Source organism: Tarenaya hassleriana, unplaced genomic scaffold (assembly GCF_000463585.1).
Source record: "Tarenaya hassleriana unplaced genomic scaffold, ASM46358v1 Cleome7, whole genome shotgun sequence".
NCBI lineage: Eukaryota > Viridiplantae > Streptophyta > Magnoliopsida > Brassicales > Cleomaceae > Tarenaya > Tarenaya hassleriana.
The window spans coordinates 55,237-77,180 of record NW_010969548.1 but is presented as its reverse complement, the minus strand read 5'-3'; the positions used below and the strand labels follow the sequence as shown (position 1 = coordinate 77,180).

Below are 21,944 nucleotides of genomic sequence, written 5' to 3'. Positions count from 1 at the left end.
TGTATGTATGTATGTATGTATGTATGTATGTATGTATGTATGTATGTATGTATGTCGACCTATATCTTACTTTAAAACTCAGATTAAGGGGAAAAGATCCGTAGGCGGGCCTTGATAGGGAGGAAGCCAGACACCCTCGTGAAACTTATAAATGTCATGATATAAAAGTAAAAATATAAGAAAGAAAAATAATCCATATAATTAAGTGTGGAGAGATTAATATCCTAATATAAAACTACGAATATATATATATATATATATCTATGTATTTTAAAATATATCTACATAAAGAAAGAGCGACGAGCTGCCAAGGACAGTCAAGTACGTCACGTAGTGCATGTGCCGCTCCTTCATTGTCACATGCATGGGCTCCTCCATCTTTGCTTTTTTTATTTTCCCTTTCTTTTTTATTGGTCACGCTATCCGAATTTTACGGTTCAACACCCCATTGGATTATGCATGTACATATTTCGTTATTTCTAGAAATTCAAAGCCATTCCCATATCCAATTGTGGGATATGGAATATTATTTGGAAATATACATTCGATACGTATGATATAATAAGATGTATCGTACGTTTTCATCCCTACGCCTGGTTACTCGTGTGGGCACAATTTCCTTTTCTATCCTGCTGATCGGTAGATTCTCGCCGGCAACTGATACACGCTGAATCTCTTTTACCGCCATGCTACAAATCTATACACGTACACTTGTACATGTATACGTACATGTGTATTCTACGCGAAGTATCGTAGCTTTGGTTTCGAAAAACTATATATTAGTAGGAGACGATGTGTACGGACAACCGTAATAGGATATTCTGTAATCGTGTAGATGGTATAATAATGAAACATGACCTTGCTTTGATTGTACGTCTTTGTATTCCCTCCCACATGCATGCATATACGTATGGAGTTCTTTTTCCCTAGCTATACCAATTCCTTTCCATTGCCGGTTGATATATTTAATATTCACCCTAGCTTTCGTTTTTTTCTTATTTTCTTTTCATTTCTTTATTATTATTATTATTATTATTATTATTATTATTATTATATATATAGCGCACAATAAAATATATATATATATATATATATATATATATATATATATATATATTATCTAGGTAATTTTTTTTTCTAAATTTTGCATGAGAAAAATAAAAAAGAAGAGAAAAATTACCAGTTGCTCTGTTTATTTACGGTGGCTTTTGAAATCGGATATTTGTTTTATTAACCCACATGAGTGACGAGATGTGATAAATTAACAGACATCCAATGATGCAAATTAATAATCCTTGGTAAAAGTTAAAAAAAAAATTCCCCTCAATTTATAATGAAACCTTAAATTGACGTCAAATGAGGCGCTTGGTGATGCGGTTAAATCTGATTATACTCAGAAAAAGGAAACGTGATGCCTAATCAATGTCTACTATTATTATGATGATGATGATGATGATGATGATGATGATGTATGGTTTTGGTAAAATCCAAGGCACATGCCCTCCGTTTGGAGAGCCTAAGCTTGGACTTGTACTTTCTTTATGAATGATTAATTTAAGCAATGATATTACGTACCATATACGATGTTTCGGTTAGGGGGGTCAGGCTCTGAAACACATGCCTTCTTGTGCCCCGCCCTCAATTTTCCAATTCTATATATATATTTATGTACCCTCTCGATTTTTTTTATACGGCCAATTGGTATGTTTGTGAACATGGCCTAAATTTGTGATGTTATAATATAATATATATACACACACACATATATATCCCATGTGGACCGGTGCCGTAGTTACTACTGGATTGAACATGTACTGTTGACAGCTGGTGTTGATTTTGATATAAATTGGAAGTGACTGATGATTTCTTCAAACGTGTATATATATATATATATATACGGGTTTTTTACCCAAATAACCCACTTGGGTCGCATCTATTTCACCTGTACACCACCGAAAACATAACACATTTTTTTTTTCCTGTGAAAAGACGAAATTACCCTTAATGAATTACGATATTTATCCGTTCGAAAACAACTTCGTTATTACGACTTCGTAATTAAGTCTAAATATAGTTACAATTGATTCTAAAAAAGGTGGCAAAAAAATCATCTGTCTTATTTTAGTTGTATATCAGTTATATGTTAGTCGTAATAAGGTCGCAAAAAATAAAACGAAAAGGGTATTTCAGACTTTTCAAACCGAAAAGTGGGTTAAAATTGAATTTTTTTTTTTTCGATGGGGTACACTGAAATAGATGCGACCCAAGTGGGTTATTTGGGTGATTTTTCCTATACACACACATAATTTATCCAATGCCCTCTTTAACTTGTATATGCTTTGAGCAAAAACTAATGTTGATAGATGATTTATATCTCTTGTAAAGGGTGGGTCGCAATTTATTTATTTATTTTGTAATTTCCTTTCCACTTGTAAAACAGTACACGATAACGTGAATTTGTTCGAATTTTTAATATTTTAGGTAAAAATAAATACTTTTTTTTTTGTTAATTCAAAGAGAGGAATGATGAAAGTGAATTACAAATAAGAAGGAAGTGGGCATCCAAATCGGCATTTGTTTGAGGTTTTGTCATTTGGAAGAAACATGGAGATGTGTAAAACAAAATTAGAGATGATGAGAAGAAGGGGGTTGTTAATAAAGAGACTAATTAAAAATTAACGACAAAAAAAACTTTGAAATGTGATTTAAATAAATATCTAATTAAATATGAGAGTGAGCCAAATGATACGGGTGAAGGAAGATGTCATCTCCGGCCGGGAAGAGAGAGGTGTGGTCGATGAACTGTGGCCCCTGAAATTCCTTTTGGCGTCTGAGCTCCAAAACCTTGCGATGGGAATTCGAATGCTTCGTCGAGACGAAGGTCGGACTTGCGGCCGGTCGGTACTCCGGCACCAGCCGCCCCGACTTGTAGCGGACCCCACACGCGTTGCAGAGCGTCTTCGGTCCCATCGGCCCCGTCCTCCACTGCGGCGTCTTCTCCGTCGCGCAGTGCAAGCATTTCCGGCCGTTACCCTCGTCTCCGGTCTCTCTCTTCTTCGGTTTCTCGGATGAGAGGGGTAGGAAGCGCGTGGACCAGTCTCCTGGGGCGGCGCGTGATCTCTTCGACCTCGCCTTCCCCGGAAGACGGCTGGAGGAGGAAGACGACTCCGGCGTCGGAGGTTTGGATCCTGACGGCAAAATATGCAGCTGATCCCCTGTGAATGATTCCTCTACGAAATTCGAGAGCCACTCCAGCTCTGCCGCCTCATCGTACTGCCGCCAAACCGAATTTCAGTTACGCTTTCTGGAATCCAAATTTCAAAAACTCCACCGATAAACTAAATCGAAACTCACCGGAACGCAGAGCTCGCCGGAGAACTGAGAATCTGCGCCGAAGCTTCCGGAGAAGGAGGAATTGCAGCTGTCAACGACGGTGACGGTGGAGGAGTCCGTTGAGCTGCCATTGACGTTGTCCAAAAACATTCCTTCGCTCGATATCATGTCTTCGTTGGAGAAATCCAGGAGGTCCTCCACCGCGAAATTCTCGCCGGAATTTACGTTCTTCTCAGCCACGCCGCTGAAATAATTCCCGACGTAGAACTCCATCAGGTGAGAAAGAGAGAGTTGCTTCGGAGGGATTTCAGTGTAGAGAGTGAAGATTTCTCTGAGAGTGAAGCAAGAGGAGGAGGGTTTTGAGGAGTTGGAGAGGGGCAAATTCGTAAATAAATAAAACTCGAAGCATCTTTAAACATGCCACTCGTATATGTGTACGCGTATGTAAATCCCAATTCAAATTATATTTAGCTTATGCTTAATTAACTCTATAATTGTCTCTGGTCTGTTTTTACTGCTCAAAGTAAAATCAACAGAACTACCTGGAGCCAGCAGCTTTTCCTTTTTCTTCTTTACCTTTTTTTTTTTTACATTTATTCTTTTACAGACCGAATTATTAATTTTCAAATACCTAATCAGTTAACCTTTGCTCGTAAAAGAAAATAAAAATCCCTCAAATTCAAAGAAAGAAAATTAATGTCGATAAATCCAGCATATTCACCTTGTGTGTCAAATATTCAAATGTATGGTAAAATAAAAAAATAACGCGTACTCATGCTCCCACTTGTTTTAAGATTTTGCTTTTGTTTCAAAAATATATGTGGTTTTAGTTAGATGTTTCGATATTCCCTTTGGATTCGATTCGAGAGTGGTTTAGTTCGATTTTTTCAGTTTTACAAAAATATTTACCATTCGATTATTATATGATATTCAGTTTGGTTTCGTTTTCGTGTCGGTTCGTTTCCGGTTTTTATTAAGAAAATTTTAGATTTTTATTAAAAAATTATTTTTAAAAAAATTCGATTTGAAAATAACCGAATTTTCAGTTCAGTATGGCGGAACGTCCACCCCTAGATTTTTTTTCATCACAATACAAAATCTGAGTAATTATACCAATTTAAACTTTTTATTATAAAAATAGAAAAATTTTCCAACTCTACAAAATATAATACCTTAAATAAAGATATGTTAGTAATTTTATAATATTTCTTGAGATATAACATTTATTGTGCTTGAATTCTGTTATAGTAAACTCAAAGTATAGCCTGTCTATAATGGAACGGACACAAAATTACCTATAGACATTTTTCTAATTTGTTAGGGAAACAAGATATGAATTAAAGATATAATAAAGATGTAAATGGCATTTTACAATATATTGCATAACGAAATTTCGAAAAATAAAATCCTTAAAGACGCAGACAGTCAAATGACCAATTGATGCAACCTTGAGTCTGTTCTCGATCTGGATTAGTGACGTCATGATGAGTCATTCTCCCCTTGTTGATTTCGTGAAACGTCGGTCCATAAGGAAAAAATTGCCATACACAAATCTATAGAAATTTCTTTCCAAGTGATTCTAAAATTGAAAAAACAAATTAAATGACAAAACAGACCATAAAATGAAACAAATGGATAGAAAAAAAATTCTTTGAAATAATGCGGGTGTGATGAATTATTTTCTATCTTGAATCATAATAGGAGGGACGAAAATAATTCGTATGTCCTCCGTTTTTTTTTTTGTGAAAATCACCCAAAAAATTATATACTCTTCGTATATCAACAAAAAAACTATATACTTTTTTATTATAAAAAGACCCTATATTTATAGTTATTCACCGAAATATATCTATATTTTTCAGATATCAAACAAAAAAATCATGTATTTTTTTTATTACCAATCAAACTATATACTTATACTTATTCACCGAAATATATCTATACTTTATAAATTCTAACAAATAAATTCCTAAACACAAACGAAAAAAAAATATTGTGAAAAATCTGTCCGAACCTAACCCAACCAATATATACCCGAAACGAATCGAACCGATTAAAATAATATACTAAATTGGATATGAATATTTCAAATCCGAAATAAACAAACCCGAAATAATTGAACCGAACCCGAACGATATATATCCGAACCGATATATATCCGAACCGAATTAAACCGATTAAAATAATATACCAGATTGAATATGATATTGGATTCACTCGAATTTGAAATATTCATATCCTATTTGGTATATTATTTTAATCGGTTCAATTTGGTTCGGATATATATATATATATATATATATCGGTCGGGTTCAGTTTGGTTATATATTTCGGATTCAGTTATTTCAGATTTTAAATATTCATATCCAATATGGTATATTATTTTAATTGGTTCGATTCGGTTCGGGTATATATCGGTCGGGTTAGGTTCAGACAGATTTTTGACCGTATTTATTAGGAATTTGCGTTTAGGGACTTATTTACTAGAATTTATAAAGTACAAGGTTTGTTTGATAATAAAAAAATATAGGGTATTTTTGTATGACATTTTAAGTGTATAAGTATATTTCTGTGAATATATATATATATATATATATATATAAGTATAAGGCTTTTTTGGTAATTAAAAAAATATAAGATTTTTTTATCGACATATGAAGATTATATGGTTTTTTTTGGTGATTTTTTTAAAGAAAAAGAATTTGTTTGGTAAATAACGTGCATGCATGGGTCTTTTTATTAGTGGCCAGGATAATACAGGTTTGAATCGACGATTTTGTTTTTGTTCTTCGCATGAGAAGTTTATTGTATTTTATTTATACAATTCTAAACCCATTTACATGATTTTATAATAACTTTTTTGTATGGTTTATATATACAAAATATAAATTTTAATATAAAATGTCCATCTATAAAGAGATATGAAGAAGATTTAAGAAGATTACGTAATATTTAGATTTGGTTTTATTTTTATATTTTAGATATTTATATTTATTAAATAAGATATTTTATGATTTTGTTTTCGGCTATAAATATTGTAATGTTATATGTTGAATAATGAGAAATCCAATGATTCTCTATCTCTTTCTCTATTATGGTATCAGAGTCTGGTTTCTGTTCTAAATATTTTTTTTTATATCAACGATGTTCGTTGAATCCGAAAACGACAATGAAGATGACGATGATATACTAACTCCAATAGTATCATCAATTTGAGTATCGTCTTCCATTCATTTTTTTTCTATTTTTTTTTCCTGACGACGGTATTTATCACTGTCAACCCTAGTCGATGTGCTACTCTTTTTTTTATACCGACCTCATTGTCGTGGAACCCAACTCGCACATATGCGCCGCACATCCGTGCCACATCAGCCTTTGAATCCGACTTTTAGCCTCTTCGATTGGAATACTCCGATCGTCGATCCGCACATATGCGCCATCTTTTTTTTTCTTTTTTCTTTTTTCGGCTTTAGCCGCGTGCATTTGCACAATTTATTTTCTATTTCCGGCATAACCGCTAAACCATCGCGCCTTTTGCGCTGCCGACATTGCTGTCGCACTACACCACAATAACGTGCATGTGCACCACGCTTCTGCTTCACCGGACTTTTTCAGATCCGCCAACAATCCACCGGTTCCTAGGTTCGATTGTCAAATCCCGTTATTTTCTGGAGAATTCAACCTCAAGCAGTTGTTTCTCATCTCCTTGAGTTTGAGGGGCCGTATAAAGAGATATGAAGAAGATTTAAGAAGATTACGTAATATTTAGATTTGGTTTTATTTTTATATGAAAGACTAAATCTAAAACTTTGGAGGATAAAGAAAAGTACAAATACTATTTTGGTGCATTATGAAAAATATTATTCTTATGCGCTATATGGATTTCAGAGTATGCTTTTCTAACTTATTTTTCGTGTGATCAATGTGACCATCGTAATTTATTTCAGAATTACATTTATCACATTGATCACACCGTTAAAATTATATAATGATTATACTAGTCACACTAATCATATCATTAAATTATATGACTAATGTGACCATCATTGACTGATCACATTGGTTACAAAAAATTAGGTTAAAAAAAGTATGCTGTGAAATACATGTAACAAAATAAGGATAGTTTTGATATTATGTCATTTTATCTTATAAATGTTTCGAATTTAAAAATAACAACATATTGATCCTAACCACCAATCAAACGAAAGGTGAGCCAATTATAAAACTCCGAAACTGTGAAAATTCGACCACTAACCATTCACCCAAATTTTGTATGCATTCGGGGATATATTTCTAACTCAGTAACTGGTTTGAAAAGGTAATTATTTTAACCCCCAAAAAAAACACTAGGAGATAAATTAAATGTGAGCGGAGGAGAATACTTAATCAATTAAATGAATAAATGGCTCCAAAAAAAAAAAGAAGGTGACAGAGGATGAGTATTATCTATTATAACCATGAGGTGGATGCATTAGCGTCCAATTTGTGTAGCAGGAGGATTCCTCTGCCCTTAATCATTTAGCCTTGGAAATTGTGTGCTTAATTATTGTTTAATTGTGTCTGTTTTATGGCAGAAATAATATGAAAATAAATTAATAACAAAATTACGTACGACGGATATTAATTTAATTGTACTTTTTATATTCGGAAACCCACGTTTAAGCACGATGGTTACAGCTCAACCACACCCGAACCAACCGCCCTGATCTCAACCCCTTTTTATCCGTGTAAAGCTCTCAATGCCGAACCACTTGTTGTTTGTATAGCCCTTAGACTCACCTACGAATAATGGAAAACAAATACATACACTCAAACCCCTTACAAAAATGTCCCTTTTTTAAAAAAAATAATGAATTTAAATAAAGGGATTCATAATAACAGAGAATTCATATGATTTCAAATAAGAGAAAACTAGTAGTCTTTTTTAGAATAGAAAAAGCTAATATTTTTTTTTATATATAAAATCATTAGTTTCTATTTACTGTTTTTTTTATAAACGGGTATGTTTGGTCAAAGTCCAAACTAATTTCGGAGTCGAACCTAACATGTCATGGCCGAGTGGTGAAGCTTGGGGTAAGAGGTAACTTCACCTTGAGGTTGAGTGTTCGATTCCTGGCTGGTGGGGAGGGAGGTAATATGACAACCCAGAGTACCGTAGGAGGGCGGGGAGTGATCGCCGGTGCAGAGGCACGGACAAGGGGCGGCTCCTGACGAGCTTCTAGGTAGGGGGTATAAGGATGAATCGAACACACCGAAATGAGAGAGATCCGAGGGCTGTATAGGTATGGGACTATACGGTCTAAGATAACATAAAAGAATTAGTTGAGCTACTCATAGCAACAAGGTGCACCTACCTTTTTGGTTAACTATCCCGAGAGAACTCCAAAGTTAAGTGTGGTGGCTCTGGAGCAATCTCAGGATGGGTGACCTACTGGAAAGCGTCTCGGTATGCGTGCGAGTGAGGACAAAACACGCTGAAAGGTCTCGGGTTGCTGTGTGAGGGCAGTTTCAACAATTCGTAGCGGCCTCGGGTCGTTACAGATGGTATCAGAGCCGGTACTCTCCCAGTACGGTGTGGTTCGAGGACGAACCATGCAGAAGCTGGTGGGCCTATGACAACCTAGAGTACCGTAGGAGGGCGGGGAGTGATCGCCGGTGCAGAGGCACGGACAAGGGGCGGCTCCTGACGAGCTTCTGGGTAGGGGGTATAGGGATGAATCGAACACACCGGAATGAGAGAGATCCGAGGGCTGTATAGGTATGGGACTATACGGTCTAAGATAACATAAAAGAATTAGTTGAGCTACTCATAGCAACAATGTGCACCTACCTTTTTGGTTAACTATCCCGAGAGAACTCCAAAGTTAAGTGTGCTGGCTCTGGAGCAATCTCAGGATGGGTGACCTACTGGGAAGCGTCTCGGTATGTGTGCGAGTGAGGACAAAACACGTTGAAAGGTCTCGGGTTGCTGTGTGAGGGCAGTTTCGACAATTCGTAGCGGCCTCGGGTCGTTACAGGTAATTTCTGGGTCTATATGGTTCATATACAAAGGCTGTTCCCGGGTCAGAAGTTTACCTAGTCAGCGCGCCCGAATGGTAGCAATTAGGGGTCATCCGTTATAAAAAAAAAATCGGAATCGGAAACAATTTATGTGATTGGAATTACACTCTCCCAAACATGATGCTCAAATTCGAACGGGATTGACACTTTGCATCTCCGTTTCATCACCGGTTGATATACTGATAAACTATATATAATTTTTTTTAGCATAATATTTATCGAAATTAATATTTTATTATCCATAGCCAAATATTACATTTTTATGGTTTTAAATGATTCGATTATGTTATGTAACAAAAGCAGCGAACACGTTATGCCTTGTTATATTTTTTTTTCTTATTGTAGAGTGTGTGTGTGGTAAAGAAAAGGATTTCACGGTCGGTGACTCGCCAATTCCCAGGTCCAAGGGTGATAATGGATAAGATTTCTCCATTGTTATTATTATTATTATTATTATTACTGTTTGCGATGTTGCGTTTGATTAAATAAAGTCTTGATTTAAAGAATGAATTTCATAATTTAAAAAAAAAGAGAATAATTGCTTTTCTTTTAATAAAAATAAAAATAAAAATGAAAATAAAATGGAAAAGGAAAAAAGGGCGCAGCTAATGCTTTAGAAGCACGTGACAAAGGGTGGGGGCGGCGTCAGGGATCATGTGAGCAACCAACCAACCACGTGTATGATTTCTATTTGACTGTGATCTGATTCCGTGACCAAGCTTTGCCAATGATACTCACCTCACACGTGCGTTGTGCCTTGCATGTCCCCGCTAGCCAACACCGGCACGTGCTTTGGAGTCGTGGGCCACAACATTGTTCGCATGTGCTGCCTCGCCTTTTAAATTTTCTTCCTCGTTATAATTTTTTTTATAATTTCCATTTTAATGTTTTATATTTTTAATACTTTATTAACGTTAACAAGGCCATCTATTATTAGAGTCTGAACGTTTACCATTTTTTTATAGTCCCTATTGCTAAAACAAGGCATTGGCACATTAAAAAAAAAAAATTAATGCCTTTTGTAAATTATATGTATTTGACGAACGAATAAGCTTGTAATCGAAAAATCATGTGTTCCTAGTAGACGGAGTGTTTAGTATTGTTTTAATTTACGTACTTTTATTTACTTCTTTAACGATTATAAATAGTCAATCAAATAAGTTTAAATATATAAACGTAATTTAAAAATAAAACAAATTTTTAGTTCTATAGAAAATGATTTATAATATTAAAAATTCAAACCAAATAAAAATATATTAAAATTGAAATGATTTGTTAAGTTTAATACAGTCTCTTCTGTATTATTTAACAATACAATATAATAGTGTATAATCTTCAAATCGTCCATGACATAAATGGATAACGTTAGCCCCTTGTAAAAAGATGTCCATTTGCAAACTTACGAAACCAGTGAACAAGTTTCCTAACGGTCCATTCCATAACCATCAAAAAAATAAATTTGCCCAAAGGAAAAAAACTCGGCCCAATGCCTAAGAAGATATGGGCTAATGTGGTCTGGATCTAAGGTTGCCGCCTTTGTTACTGAAATGGGCTTTATTGGGCCGACGGAGTAATCACGAAAGCCCAATTGGGGGATGGTCACATAACATTTGGATCTTGGATCCATCCGGGCCTGAAGAAATGCCTAAGGAGACCTAAATATGGTATATGATCAGCCCAACTGTGTCACGTGCAATATTTTTTTTGGTTAAACACGTCACGTGCAATTTTATGAATCAAAACAAACAAGAACCCGACACTCCCAAAAAAAAAATATATCATAGGAATTTTAAGACATCAATTTAATATTTTTAGAATTGAAAGGTGTAACAGAGGCGGAAGAAGAGAGAGAGAAACAGGGCAAAGAGGAGCTGTTGTCTGAGGGAAATGGTCTTCTCAGGCTTGTAACGATGATTCCTTCCACTTGCGTCTCTCTTCTTAACCCTTGAGTAAAGAAACGCCATTGAAATGCGAAGCTCATCTCCACCGTCTCCATCTCCTTTGTATATCGCCCTCCCCACCACTTGCTTGTACTTCCCGCCACTACATACCTTTCCAAACCATGCATATATACATACATATATATATGACATATGATTCTTATATATTATCGTTGTCTATAGTTGAATGTGAAGATGGCTACCTGAAGCTGATCGCCGAGAGTGACGAGCAAAGCATTGGGAAGAGGGCAGAAACAGATCCAACCCTTTTTAGAGTAGACGTGGAATTCAGAAGAGCCCTCGCAGAAATGGAGGGAGAGGGCATGGGGATGGTCGAACCCTCTTATCAACATTCTCATCACTTCGTCTTCTTCCTCGTGGTGATCAGAATTCCTCCGACCCTTTCCCTTCAACGGGTATTATTCTCCCTCTCACCATCTCCTTCACTATTCCATCCCCTATCCTCTCGGCATCTGCTGTTAGCTCTTCCATCAACGCTCTGCACGTTCCAATTTTGGTTAAACACATTATATATATATATAATATATATATATATATATGTATATATGGACGGGATGGCTCAAGGTATTCACTGCATGACCATGAAGAATGGAAGTTCTTGGCATTTGACTGACAGAGAGAATCATGCCAAAGTTGTTGGAAGTTACTCTATAAGAGACATAGAATATGGTCGTTTTCTATAAATGGGAAGTTATAATAAAAGGTGGCATGACCTTTACCAAGTTGTGGGAATAATTTTAGTATTAGTTCTTCGTTTGAATTAGTGAAAGACGGTTATTAGGAATTATTTATTTCGTTTTCTATTTATGTAAGATCATGTTGTATCGTTTGGTTAAGTAAGAGTTTGTGTGAAATATCTTTCAGATTTTAAGTTTATTTTGTTTTTTATTTACGTTTTTTGTGAGATATTACTGAAAACTCCATAATGTGATAGTTTTTTTTTTTCAAATTAAGATCGTGAATTACCTGAAACGGGAATATCCGGGAAGACGAAATCCCTCCATTTCGGACATGAAGCTTTGGGCGTCGGACCACACGAACTCGTCTTGGCTGTCGTCGTCGTCGGAGCGAGTGAGCTGCATACGCTTCTCCGTCAGCCATGGCCGCCTTCACCGCCACCTCGGAAACTCCATGGTTAACCACCTGGAAACAACCGACGGCAGCCATGGCTTCCTGAATCTGCGAGACGACGCCGGTCTCTCCAGGACCCAGCTGGAGAAAATCGATGGCGGGAGGGTTCTGGATGAATCTCAGCTTGGGGAAGACCTTGTCGGGCAAGACAAGGTCAGGCACTCTCACCGAGTTCTGTATGAACTGAGACAGAACCTCCGCATTGGTGACGGAGGAGCGCCGCCCTGACGCCACCGGAGACGGCGGAGGTGCCCTGAAGTCGACGATCTCCTCCGCTTTCCATTCCGGCGATGAAAGCTCCATCTTCTCCGCCTTTCTTCTCTTTGTATCTTACGATGACGATGATGGGATATTTCTCTTCGTTGAGTATATGTTTCCATTGGAGGTTTCGTCCAAACAATTCAAAAGAAAATGAAAAAAGAAGGGTGGGGAAAGAAAAGGGAGGAAACAATAATGATGGCATGCAATGAAAATGTAGGCGTTTTAAGAATCATTTTTAACCCTTTTTTTTTTATCATCATCAATCAAATATCTGTATATTTTTAAACTTTTGCTTTTTTGCTGTCATTATACCATACTTGCATATTTTTTAAGGAAAATTTAAAAAATAATACTTAAATTTGTCATATTTATCAAAATAAAACCAAAACTATTTTTTTTACAAATAAAACCCAAACTTTAATTAAATTCGAATTTTTAAAATCATATAATATTTAATCCTCGACATTACGAATGATGACGTATTAATTTTGATTTTGACTAATTGTTGTGTTACGTTATTTGTCATCGTTTGAAATATTATGTAAGCCTTCTAGAGGATTAAATATGATATAGTTTTGAAAGTTTGAGATTATTTCTATAACAATATTAGAATTCGGAATTTATTTGACAAAATAATTAGTTGAGATTTTATTTTGTTAAATTCGAGAAGTTCAAATTTACTTGAAACATGTTTTTAGCTGGAAGAATTTTTTTATTAAAAAAAAAAAACACAAGCAATCTCGTAACAAGGGAAACACACTTTGGATCTTAATGGGCCCACCCTCTCATTTGGTTAAGAGTGGGCTTATTCGGATCACTCTGGGCTTCAAAATTTGACTTCTTCCTGGACGATGGGAAACCGACACAGTCCTCTGTTGAATGCGCCGCCGGTCTTTACCCGCTTTGACTTGACGCATAACAACCCTTATAGATATTTTTTTTTTATATTATTTCCCAACTTTATTAAATTAAAATAACAGAACTGATAAATATTTATTTAATACTAATTCCCGGTACATGACAAAACCATTACCTTATAGCCGTCTGCTCTTTGAGGCCCTTATATTCGACCAAATGCAATTCACACGTGTTTTTTTATAAATAAACCAGATGCTGAGAACACACAATATAAAAAAACATGCTAGAAGAGAAACTATAGTTTTTTTTGTGTGTAAAAAAGAGAGAAACTATATTTATTTACCCACTCCAACAAAAAAAAAGGGGGGAATAATTTTTTACATTGCCTGTTTTTTACAATCCAAGACATTGGATTAATTGGCTAAAACTATGCAGTTCGAGCACTTTAATTACATATTCTCACATAAATATATTCCTCTCTCGTATTAAATTGTGTGTATCCACTTCAATTAATCGGCCCATTATTCACACACGCGGAGACGCATGTATGCTATACGCACGGACCGGCAGGAAGCCAATGGCCAATGGGAAGGCGGAAAAGTCAACGGATTAAGAGTGATATTTGACCGTGACTTGTTGCAGCCATTAGGTAATTAATGCAGGAGTTTAAGAGAGAATCTTCAGCGCCAAAATTAATATTGAAAATAGAAAGACTCTTCCAACAACGACGACCCTTCTTAATTAGAGTGGACGACACAGCAACTATTCACAAAATGAAAAATAACACATTAAATTTAAAAACTCACGAAATTCTACATGCTAATCAAATTGATCCAATGTTCTTGTAATCAAAATCTCTAATATATATATATATATATATATATATATATTAGAATTCAATTTCGTCATAAAAGTTCCTTAAACTAGAAATAAGTAAAGAGAGAAGAAGGAAAAAAAAAGGGTCCGGTCCGGAGAGGGAGAGGAAGAACCCAAGGAAAGGGGGTGGTAGCCGCGTAGAAATTGAAAGGGTCATGGGTCAATATTGCCAATCACAATACTCTCTTAAATTCGAAAGACTTTCAGATTCGCCGGCGTTATTTGAATTTATTGTTTTTATTATATTTTAATATTTTCATCGACGACCCGGTCCATATTTTTCACTTGTCTTATTATTATTTTTAAACGGTAAGTTTTCTTTTAATTATATGCGTAATATTTATATGTTAAATTCATATATACATAAGTAAAAGTCAATTTCTAATGTTCTAGAACACGATAATGCTCTCCTCCTCCTCATTTCTATCATATTTATCATCAATAAATAATACCTGGGAGGCTAATCACTGCATCGATGCGTGTTAATTCATGGAAGTGCTAAAAGCGTGATATTCTAATCTATAAAAAAAAAAAGAGAGACAGATGATTTAATATTGGGCATTATTGGATACAATTTGATCGATAGAGTATTGGAAAATAATTGAGTCGAGGTGGACGATTGATTGGTTTGTTGGGCATTCTTTTTTGAATATACGAATAAAAAATAATGAGAGAAGATAGCCATCCCATTATTTTAAGCCGGGAATTATTGGGATTAAAATAATAAGGAATTTCACAAGTTGCGGAGGAAGCATCCATCCGTTCCGTAGTCACAGGCCCCTCGCATTTGAATTATCTTCCAACACTTGCCAGAGAAGACAAAGGCTTTTGACACCTTGTCAACCATCCTATGCGAAAATTTTATAATTTTATTATTATTAAATATGGAAATATCTAATGTCTGAAAAGTCGTCGGTCCGCATTCGCATATTTCGCTATTTATACATCTCTAATCTGACTTTCGATGGGAAACCATCTCCGAGCAGAGAGTTGGACTGATTCTTTCTATTCATTTTTTTCCACAGAGAGACGTATTCTCTCATCTTTCACACAATCATCCCGCAGAGATCTCGTCTTTCCGCTCTTGGCCTTTGAGTTCTATCCCCTGAGACCAAACCCTTTTTTTCTTTTTTTGTTTTCAATCTGCAATACAAACTTTGTCTGAAGAAAAAAGGATACAGATCCAAGGATCTGGGAAGTGAAGAAGGATGGAATACTACGCGAATCAGCCGAGCAGAGGAGGCAGCATGCGGAGGAGCATAAGCCGGAGCGTGAGCAGAGCCAGCCGAAACTTGGAGGACATATTCTCCAGTGGCTCCAGACGGACGCAGTCCGTCAACGACGACGAGGAAGCTCTGAAATGGGCCGCCATCGAGAAACTCCCCACCTACAGCCGCCTCCGGACCAGTATCATGACCGCCGTCGTGGAGGACGACGTGTACGGAAACCAGATCCTCCGGAAGGAGGTCGACGTCACCAAACTCGACGGCGAGGACCGCCAGAAGTTCATTGACACCGTCTTCAAGGTGGCCGAGGAGGACAACGAACGCCTCTTGACCAAGCTCAGGAACAGGATCGACAGGTAACTAACTTGCTTCTTCCCCAAGTAATGAAAACCGATGCTCTTTGCTAGTTAGACATGGCCGGAGATTCACTGGTTTGGTTGGTCGGATTGTGATCTATGAAGGGTTGGGATTCGGCTTCCGACAGTGGAAATAAGGATGGAGCATTTGACTGTGAAAGCCGACTGCTATATCGGAAACAGAGCCCTTCCTTCGCTTCTTAACGTTTTGCGAAACCTCGGAGAATCAGCTCTTGGGATTATCGGCTTTCAGTTCGCAAAGAAAACGAAGCTCACCATCCTTAACGATGCTTCTGCCATCATCAAACCCTCGAGGTATTTGTTTATTTTGTCCACCACTACATATTATTATGTGGTTGCAAAAAATCGAACTCTTCTTCTTCTTACACCTCTGTAAATTGCTGCAGAATGACCTTGCTGTTGGGTCCGCCTTCTTCTGGGAAGACAACGCTTCTGTTAGCGTTGGCAGGGAAACTAGACAAAAGCCTGGAGGTGACAGGGGAAATAACGTACAACGGTTACAAGCTCGACGAGTTTGTGCCGAGAAAGACCTCGGCTTACATTAGCCAGAACGATGTTCATGTCGGGATCATGACCGTGAAAGAAACCCTTGATTTCTCTGCTAGGTGCCAAGGAGTTGGTACCAGATATGGTAATTTACTGAACTCCAATCCACAAAAGTTTAAAACTTTGATTCGGGTTTCGATTGGAAACAGATAACCGAGTTAAAAATCATGTGATGTGATGAACAAACGACAGATCTGCTGAATGAGCTGGCGAGGAGAGAAAAAGATGCAGGGATTTTCCCAGAAGCAGACATCGATCTGTTCATGAAGGCCTCAGCAGCTCAAGGCGTGAAGAGCAGTCTCGTAACAGATTACACACTCAAAGTGAGTTGATATACTATCAGAGTTCCTATATGTAGATGTTGTAATAACTGTCCAGATGACTAATACGGAAACTGGAAACAGATTCTGGGGCTGGACATATGCAAGGACACCATAGTTGGGGACGAGATGATGAGGGGAATCTCCGGAGGTCAGAAGAAACGTGTGACGACCGGAGAGATGATCGTTGGACCGACAAAGACCCTTTTCATGGACGAGATATCCACCGGCCTCGACAGTTCCACTACCTTCCAGATCGTCAAGTGTCTTCAGCAGATCGTTCACCTCACTGACGCCACTGTCTTCATGTCTCTCCTCCAACCTGCCCCCGAGACTTTCGATTTATTCGATGACATTCTTCTCTTGTCCGAAGGTCAGATCGTTTACCAAGGACCCCGCGACCATGTTCTTGAATTCTTCGAAAGCTTTGGATTCAAATGCCCTGAAAGAAAAGGAACTGCTGATTTCCTGCAAGAGGTGAATGAGAGAACAAATAAACCCTTTTTTACTTTTTTGGATTTGTGCTAAGAAGCAAGCTCACACAAAAAAAAAACTTTTTTTTGGATCAGGTCACGTCCAAGAAGGACCAGGAGCAATACTGGGCAGACCAGAACAGGCCGTACAGATACATTCCTGTCTCAGAGTTTGCAAGCAGGTTCAAGAGCTTCCATGTCGGAAAGCAGCTCCACAATGAACTGTCCGTACCGTTCGACAAGTCACGCGGCCACAAAGCTGCACTGGTTTTCGACAAGTTCTCAATCCCGAAAATGGAACTTCTCAAGGCCAGTTGGGACAAGGAGTGGCTGTTTGAAGAGAGGTGGACAAGTTATCTACATGGGTCCTCTAGGCCGAAACTCTCACAAGGTGGTTGAGTACTTCGAAGCGGTTGCCGGAGTTCCCAAGATTCCGGACAAGTACAATCCCGCCACTTGGATGTTAGAAGTCAGCTCTGTGGCCGCTGAAGTCAAGCTTGGGATGGACTTTGCTGAGTATTACAAGTCATCGTCTTTGTTTCAGTAAGTTCATTATCCATTCCATATCTTTCTTGGGCATCCATGAAATTTCCACCTTTTGGTTAATGTAAGCTCTTCCTCAGGACAGAAATGCACAGGAGGAATGAGGGAGATGCCTCCCTCTACATCGGAGCTTTGCTCTTCGCGATGATCATTAACATGTTTAACGGGTTTGCAGAGATGGCGATGACGATTCAGAGATTACCCGTTTTCTATAAGCAGAGGGATCTTCTGTTTCATCCGCCATGGACATTCACGCTTCCGACCTTCTTGTTGGGAATCCCAATCTCGATCTTCGAGTCGTTGGCGTGGATGGTGGTGACGTATTACTCGATTGGGTTCGCACCAGAGGCCAGTCGGTTCTTCAAGCAGTTCCTTCTGGTGTTTCTGATTCAGCAAATGGCTGCTGGGATCTTCAGGCTTATCGCCTCTGTCTGCAGAACCATGATCATTGCTAACACTGGTGGAGCTCTCACTCTCCTTCTCATCTTCTTGCTCGGTGGATTCCTTCTTCCTCGAGGTACCAGAAATTCTCCTCATATATATATATATTTTTTCAAAATATAATTGATGGGTTCTTTCTTAAAATTCATCATTCGTTCATTCCAGGTGAGATTCCTGTGTGGTGGAGGTGGGCTTTCTGGGTTTCCCCTCTCTCCTACGCTTTCAACGCCATTTCCGTGAATGAGATGTTGGCTCCCAGATGGATGAACAGACTGGTACATTTTCCGACATACTTTACCCTTGAAGAACAGCTTTCAGTTCTTACATATCTTTACTGATTACCCACTTTGTACAATTTGAACTTGCAGGCATTCGACAACACAACAAGGCTAGGAACCCAGGTGCTGAAGAACTTCGACGTTTTCGATGATAAGAATTGGTATTGGATCGGAGCTGCTGCCCTTCTGGGTTTCATCCTTCTCTTCAACGTTCTCTTCACTTTAGCCCTGATGTATCTTAACCGTAAGTTTTCATCATCCTACTAACTTCGTATCAGTGTGTCATTTGGCTAAACATACATATATGTATGTATGTATGTATGTATGTATGTATGTATATAACATTCTTTGCAATGATTTCTCTTTCAAACTACAGCCCTTGGAAAGCCACAAGCATTGGTTCCAGAGGAGGAAGATGGAGAATCTGAGACAGATCCCATGCGCCGATCTCTGTCTACTGCTGATGGGAACAAAAGTGAGCGCCTTTTTTTGAATCTTCACTAAAGTTCTGTCCTTTTCCATACTTTTTTCTCTCTTATCTCATATTGTACTGTTATCAGGAGACATCCCGATGGAAAGAATGGGCAGAAACGCGGACTCAGCCAATGCGGTTGCCCCTAAGAGAGGAATGGTTCTTCCTTTCACTCCTCTGGCTATGTCATTTGACAGTGTCAAATACTTTGTCGACATGCCTGCGGTATAACCATCCTTCTCATCTTACATTCCAAAAACTTCCACCCAACTTTTTTTTCCCCATTAGATTCTGACAGAAGATTCCATCTATGTATATGTAATGAAACAGGAAATGAGGGATCAAGGAGTTCAAGACGATAGGCTACAGCTTCTTAATGATGTGACTGGTGCGTTTAGGCCTGGAGTCTTGACCGCTCTCATGGGGGTCAGTGGTGCCGGCAAGACAACACTGATGGACGTTTTGGCTGGAAGGAAAACCGGTGGATATATCGAAGGTGATGTCAGAATATCTGGGTTCCCCAAGAATCAGGAGACATTTGCTAGAATCTCTGGATATTGTGAGCAAACCGACATTCATTCCCCACAAGTTACTGTCAGAGAATCACTGATTTACTCTGCTTTCCTCCGTCTTCCCAAAGAAGTTAGCAAAGACGAAAAGATGGTATGGAATCAGTATCTATATACATATATGTATACTAAACAGAGGAAACAATTGTATGATTTAACTGAACTGAACTGTTGTTGCCTATGGAACAGATGTTTGTAGACCAAGTGATGGACCTGGTAGAGCTGGACAACCTTAAGGATGCAATAGTCGGGTTACCTGGAGTTACAGGGCTGTCCACAGAGCAAAGGAAGAGATTGACAATTGCAGTGGAACTCGTGGCGAATCCTTCGATCATATTCATGGACGAGCCGACTTCAGGATTGGATGCGAGAGCAGCAGCAATCGTGATGAGGGCCGTCAGAAACACGGTTGACACTGGTCGGACAGTCGTCTGTACAATCCACCAGCCGAGCATCGATATCTTCGAGGCATTTGATGAGTTGCTGTTGATGAAGAGAGGTGGACAAGTTATCTACATGGGTCCTCTAGGCCGAAACTCTCACAAGGTGGTTGAGTACTTCGAAGCGGTTGCCGGAGTTCCCAAGATTCCGGACAAGTACAATCCCGCCACTTGGATGTTAGAAGTCAGCTCTGTGGCCGCTGAAGTCAAGCTTGGGATGGACTTTGCTGAGTATTACAAGTCATCGTCTTTGTTTCAGTAAGTTCATTATCCATTCCATATCTTTCTTGGGCATCCATGAAATTTCCACCTTTTGGTTAATGTAATAATGGGTCTTTTGTTGGATGATGGCACAACAGGCGAAACAAGGCATTGGTGAAAGAACTGAGTGTTCCACCGGCAGGAGCGTCTGATCTTTACTTTGCGACACAGTTCTCACAGAACACATGGGGACAGTTCAAATCTTGTCTGTGGAAACAGTGGTGGACCTACTGGAGATCTCCTGACTACAACCTTGTCCGTTTCTTCTTCACATTGGCCACTTCACTTATGATCGGCTCCATCTTCTGGCAAATAGGAGGTAACAGGTATGTATCACATCTGACTGAGTTCCTCTCCGTGCTATATAGTATACGATACAATGATGAAACTTATATATATGTGTGTATGTATATGAATGCAGGTCAACCGCAGCAGACCTTACCATGGTGATAGGAGCTCTATACGCGGCGGTTATATTTGTGGGAATCAACAACTGTTCGACTGTACAGCCGATGGTGGCGGTGGAAAGGACGGTGTTCTACAGAGAAAAAGCGGCTGGAATGTACTCGGCCATGCCATACGCCATAGCACAGGTGACGTGCGAGGTTCCGTACGTCCTGGTCCAGACCACTTACTACTCTCTAATCGTCTACGCCATGATCGGGTTCGAGTGGACGGCCGCCAAGTTCTTCTGGTTCTACTTCGTCAGCTTCTTCTCCTTCCTCTACTGGACCTACTACGGCATGATGACCGTCTCCATCACACCGAACCAGCAAGTCGCCTCCATTTTCGCAGCCGCCTTCTACGGAATTTTCAATCTCTTCTCCGGATTCTTCATCCCCAGACCCAGGATTCCAAAGTGGTGGATTTGGTACTACTGGATCTGCCCCGTGGCTTGGACCGTGTACGGACTGATCGTGTCCCAGTACGGAGACGTGGAGACACCCATCGCCGTCTTGGGTGGTCCGGCCAATCTCACCGTCAAGCAATACATCAATGACCAGTATGGCTTCGAGTCTGACTTCATGGGACCAGTCGCCGCTGTCCTCATCGCCTTCACCGTCTTCTTCGCTTTCATGTTCGCCTTCTGCATCAGAACCCTAAACTTCCAGACCAGATAGAGGCTTTCTCCTTCTCTGAATCTGAACCCTCCCCCGATGTAATATACATATTCCCGCCACACGTTATCCTGCTTTGCTCATTAATTTTGATTTTTTGTTTGTCTAAGATAACCGACCAAACACCCTCGGCCTTTGCTCGAATGTAATGTAATGCTATCTCGTTTGCTTAGATAAAATAAAAATAGATCCCTTTTTTTTTGCCCTTTCCATTCGCTTAAATAATTGGACCGTCGTTCGGCCCATATTCGAATGGGCCTTAAACAGTGATACCGCAGCCCACTTACAAGTTGCCATCCCTTTGTTTTTTTTTCTTTAAAAGGAATTGTTGTTTCACACGTTTTTTTAAAAATATAGAAGACAAATGAAAAAGAAAAAAAAATACAGAGTAAATCAAATT

General features: G+C 38.6%; 3 protein-coding genes across 3 annotated transcripts; 1 reads left to right on the top strand and 2 right to left on the bottom strand.

Moving 5' to 3' along the window:
* Window positions 1-2,555: 2,555 nt before the first annotated feature.
* LOC104800413 (GATA transcription factor 9-like) lies at window positions 2,556-3,698 on the bottom strand. The gene is made up of 2 exons (XM_010523209.2): window positions 3,355-3,698; window positions 2,556-3,273 (listed from the first exon to the last, which is right to left on the bottom strand). The coding sequence occupies exons 1-2, from the start codon at window positions 3,604-3,606 to the stop codon at window positions 2,722-2,724; spliced, it is 804 nt and encodes a 267-aa protein (XP_010521511.1). The 5' UTR covers window positions 3,607-3,698; the 3' UTR covers window positions 2,556-2,721.
* Window positions 3,699-11,115: 7,417 nt separating this feature from the next.
* LOC104801499 lies at window positions 11,116-12,892 on the bottom strand. Its single transcript, XM_010524808.1, has 3 exons — window positions 12,321-12,892; window positions 11,537-11,740; window positions 11,116-11,444 (listed from the first exon to the last, which is right to left on the bottom strand). The coding sequence occupies exons 1-3, from the start codon at window positions 12,786-12,788 to the stop codon at window positions 11,205-11,207; spliced, it is 912 nt and encodes a 303-aa protein (XP_010523110.1). The 5' UTR covers window positions 12,789-12,892; the 3' UTR covers window positions 11,116-11,204.
* Window positions 12,893-15,454: 2,562 nt separating this feature from the next.
* Window positions 15,455-21,750, top strand: LOC104800412 (ABC transporter G family member 36-like). Its single transcript, XM_019200937.1, has 15 exons — window positions 15,455-16,062; window positions 16,168-16,377; window positions 16,470-16,714; window positions 16,822-16,952; window positions 17,034-17,426; window positions 17,519-17,813; window positions 18,030-18,482; window positions 18,572-18,681; window positions 18,775-18,928; window positions 19,061-19,159; window positions 19,245-19,381; window positions 19,487-19,819; window positions 19,915-20,423; window positions 20,525-20,752; window positions 20,848-21,750. The coding sequence occupies exons 1-15, from the start codon at window positions 15,689-15,691 to the stop codon at window positions 21,545-21,547; spliced, it is 4,371 nt and encodes a 1,456-aa protein (XP_019056482.1). The 5' UTR covers window positions 15,455-15,688; the 3' UTR covers window positions 21,548-21,750.
* Window positions 21,751-21,944: the final 194 nt, after the last annotated feature.

Excerpts from the sequence above, each read along its gene's own strand:
- LOC104800412 (XM_019200937.1), top strand. The coding sequence starts at position 15,689 with ATGGAATACTACGCGAATCAGCCGAGCAGAGGAGGCAGCATGCGGAGG. Across the intron at positions 19,382-19,486 it reads ACTTTGTCGACATGCCTGCG|GAAATGAGGGATCAAGGAGT; the intron begins GTATAACCATCC and ends GTAATGAAACAG. Across the intron at positions 20,424-20,524 it reads AAGTCATCGTCTTTGTTTCA|GCGAAACAAGGCATTGGTGA; the intron begins GTAAGTTCATTA and ends ATGGCACAACAG.
- LOC104801499 (XM_010524808.1), bottom strand. The coding sequence starts at position 12,788 with ATGGAGCTTTCATCGCCGGAATGGAAAGCGGAGGAGATCGTCGACTTC. Across the intron at positions 11,741-12,320 it reads CCCGGATATTCCCGTTTCAG|GGAAAGGGTCGGAGGAATTC; the intron begins GTAATTCACGAT and ends TACCCGTTGAAG. Across the intron at positions 11,445-11,536 it reads CTCTCGGCGATCAGCTTCAG|GTATGTAGTGGCGGGAAGTA; the intron begins GTAGCCATCTTC and ends TGGTTTGGAAAG.
- LOC104800413 (XM_010523209.2), bottom strand. The coding sequence starts at position 3,606 with ATGGAGTTCTACGTCGGGAATTATTTCAGCGGCGTGGCTGAGAAGAAC. Across the intron at positions 3,274-3,354 it reads CCGGCGAGCTCTGCGTTCCG|TACGATGAGGCGGCAGAGCT; the intron begins GTGAGTTTCGAT and ends GTTTGGCGGCAG.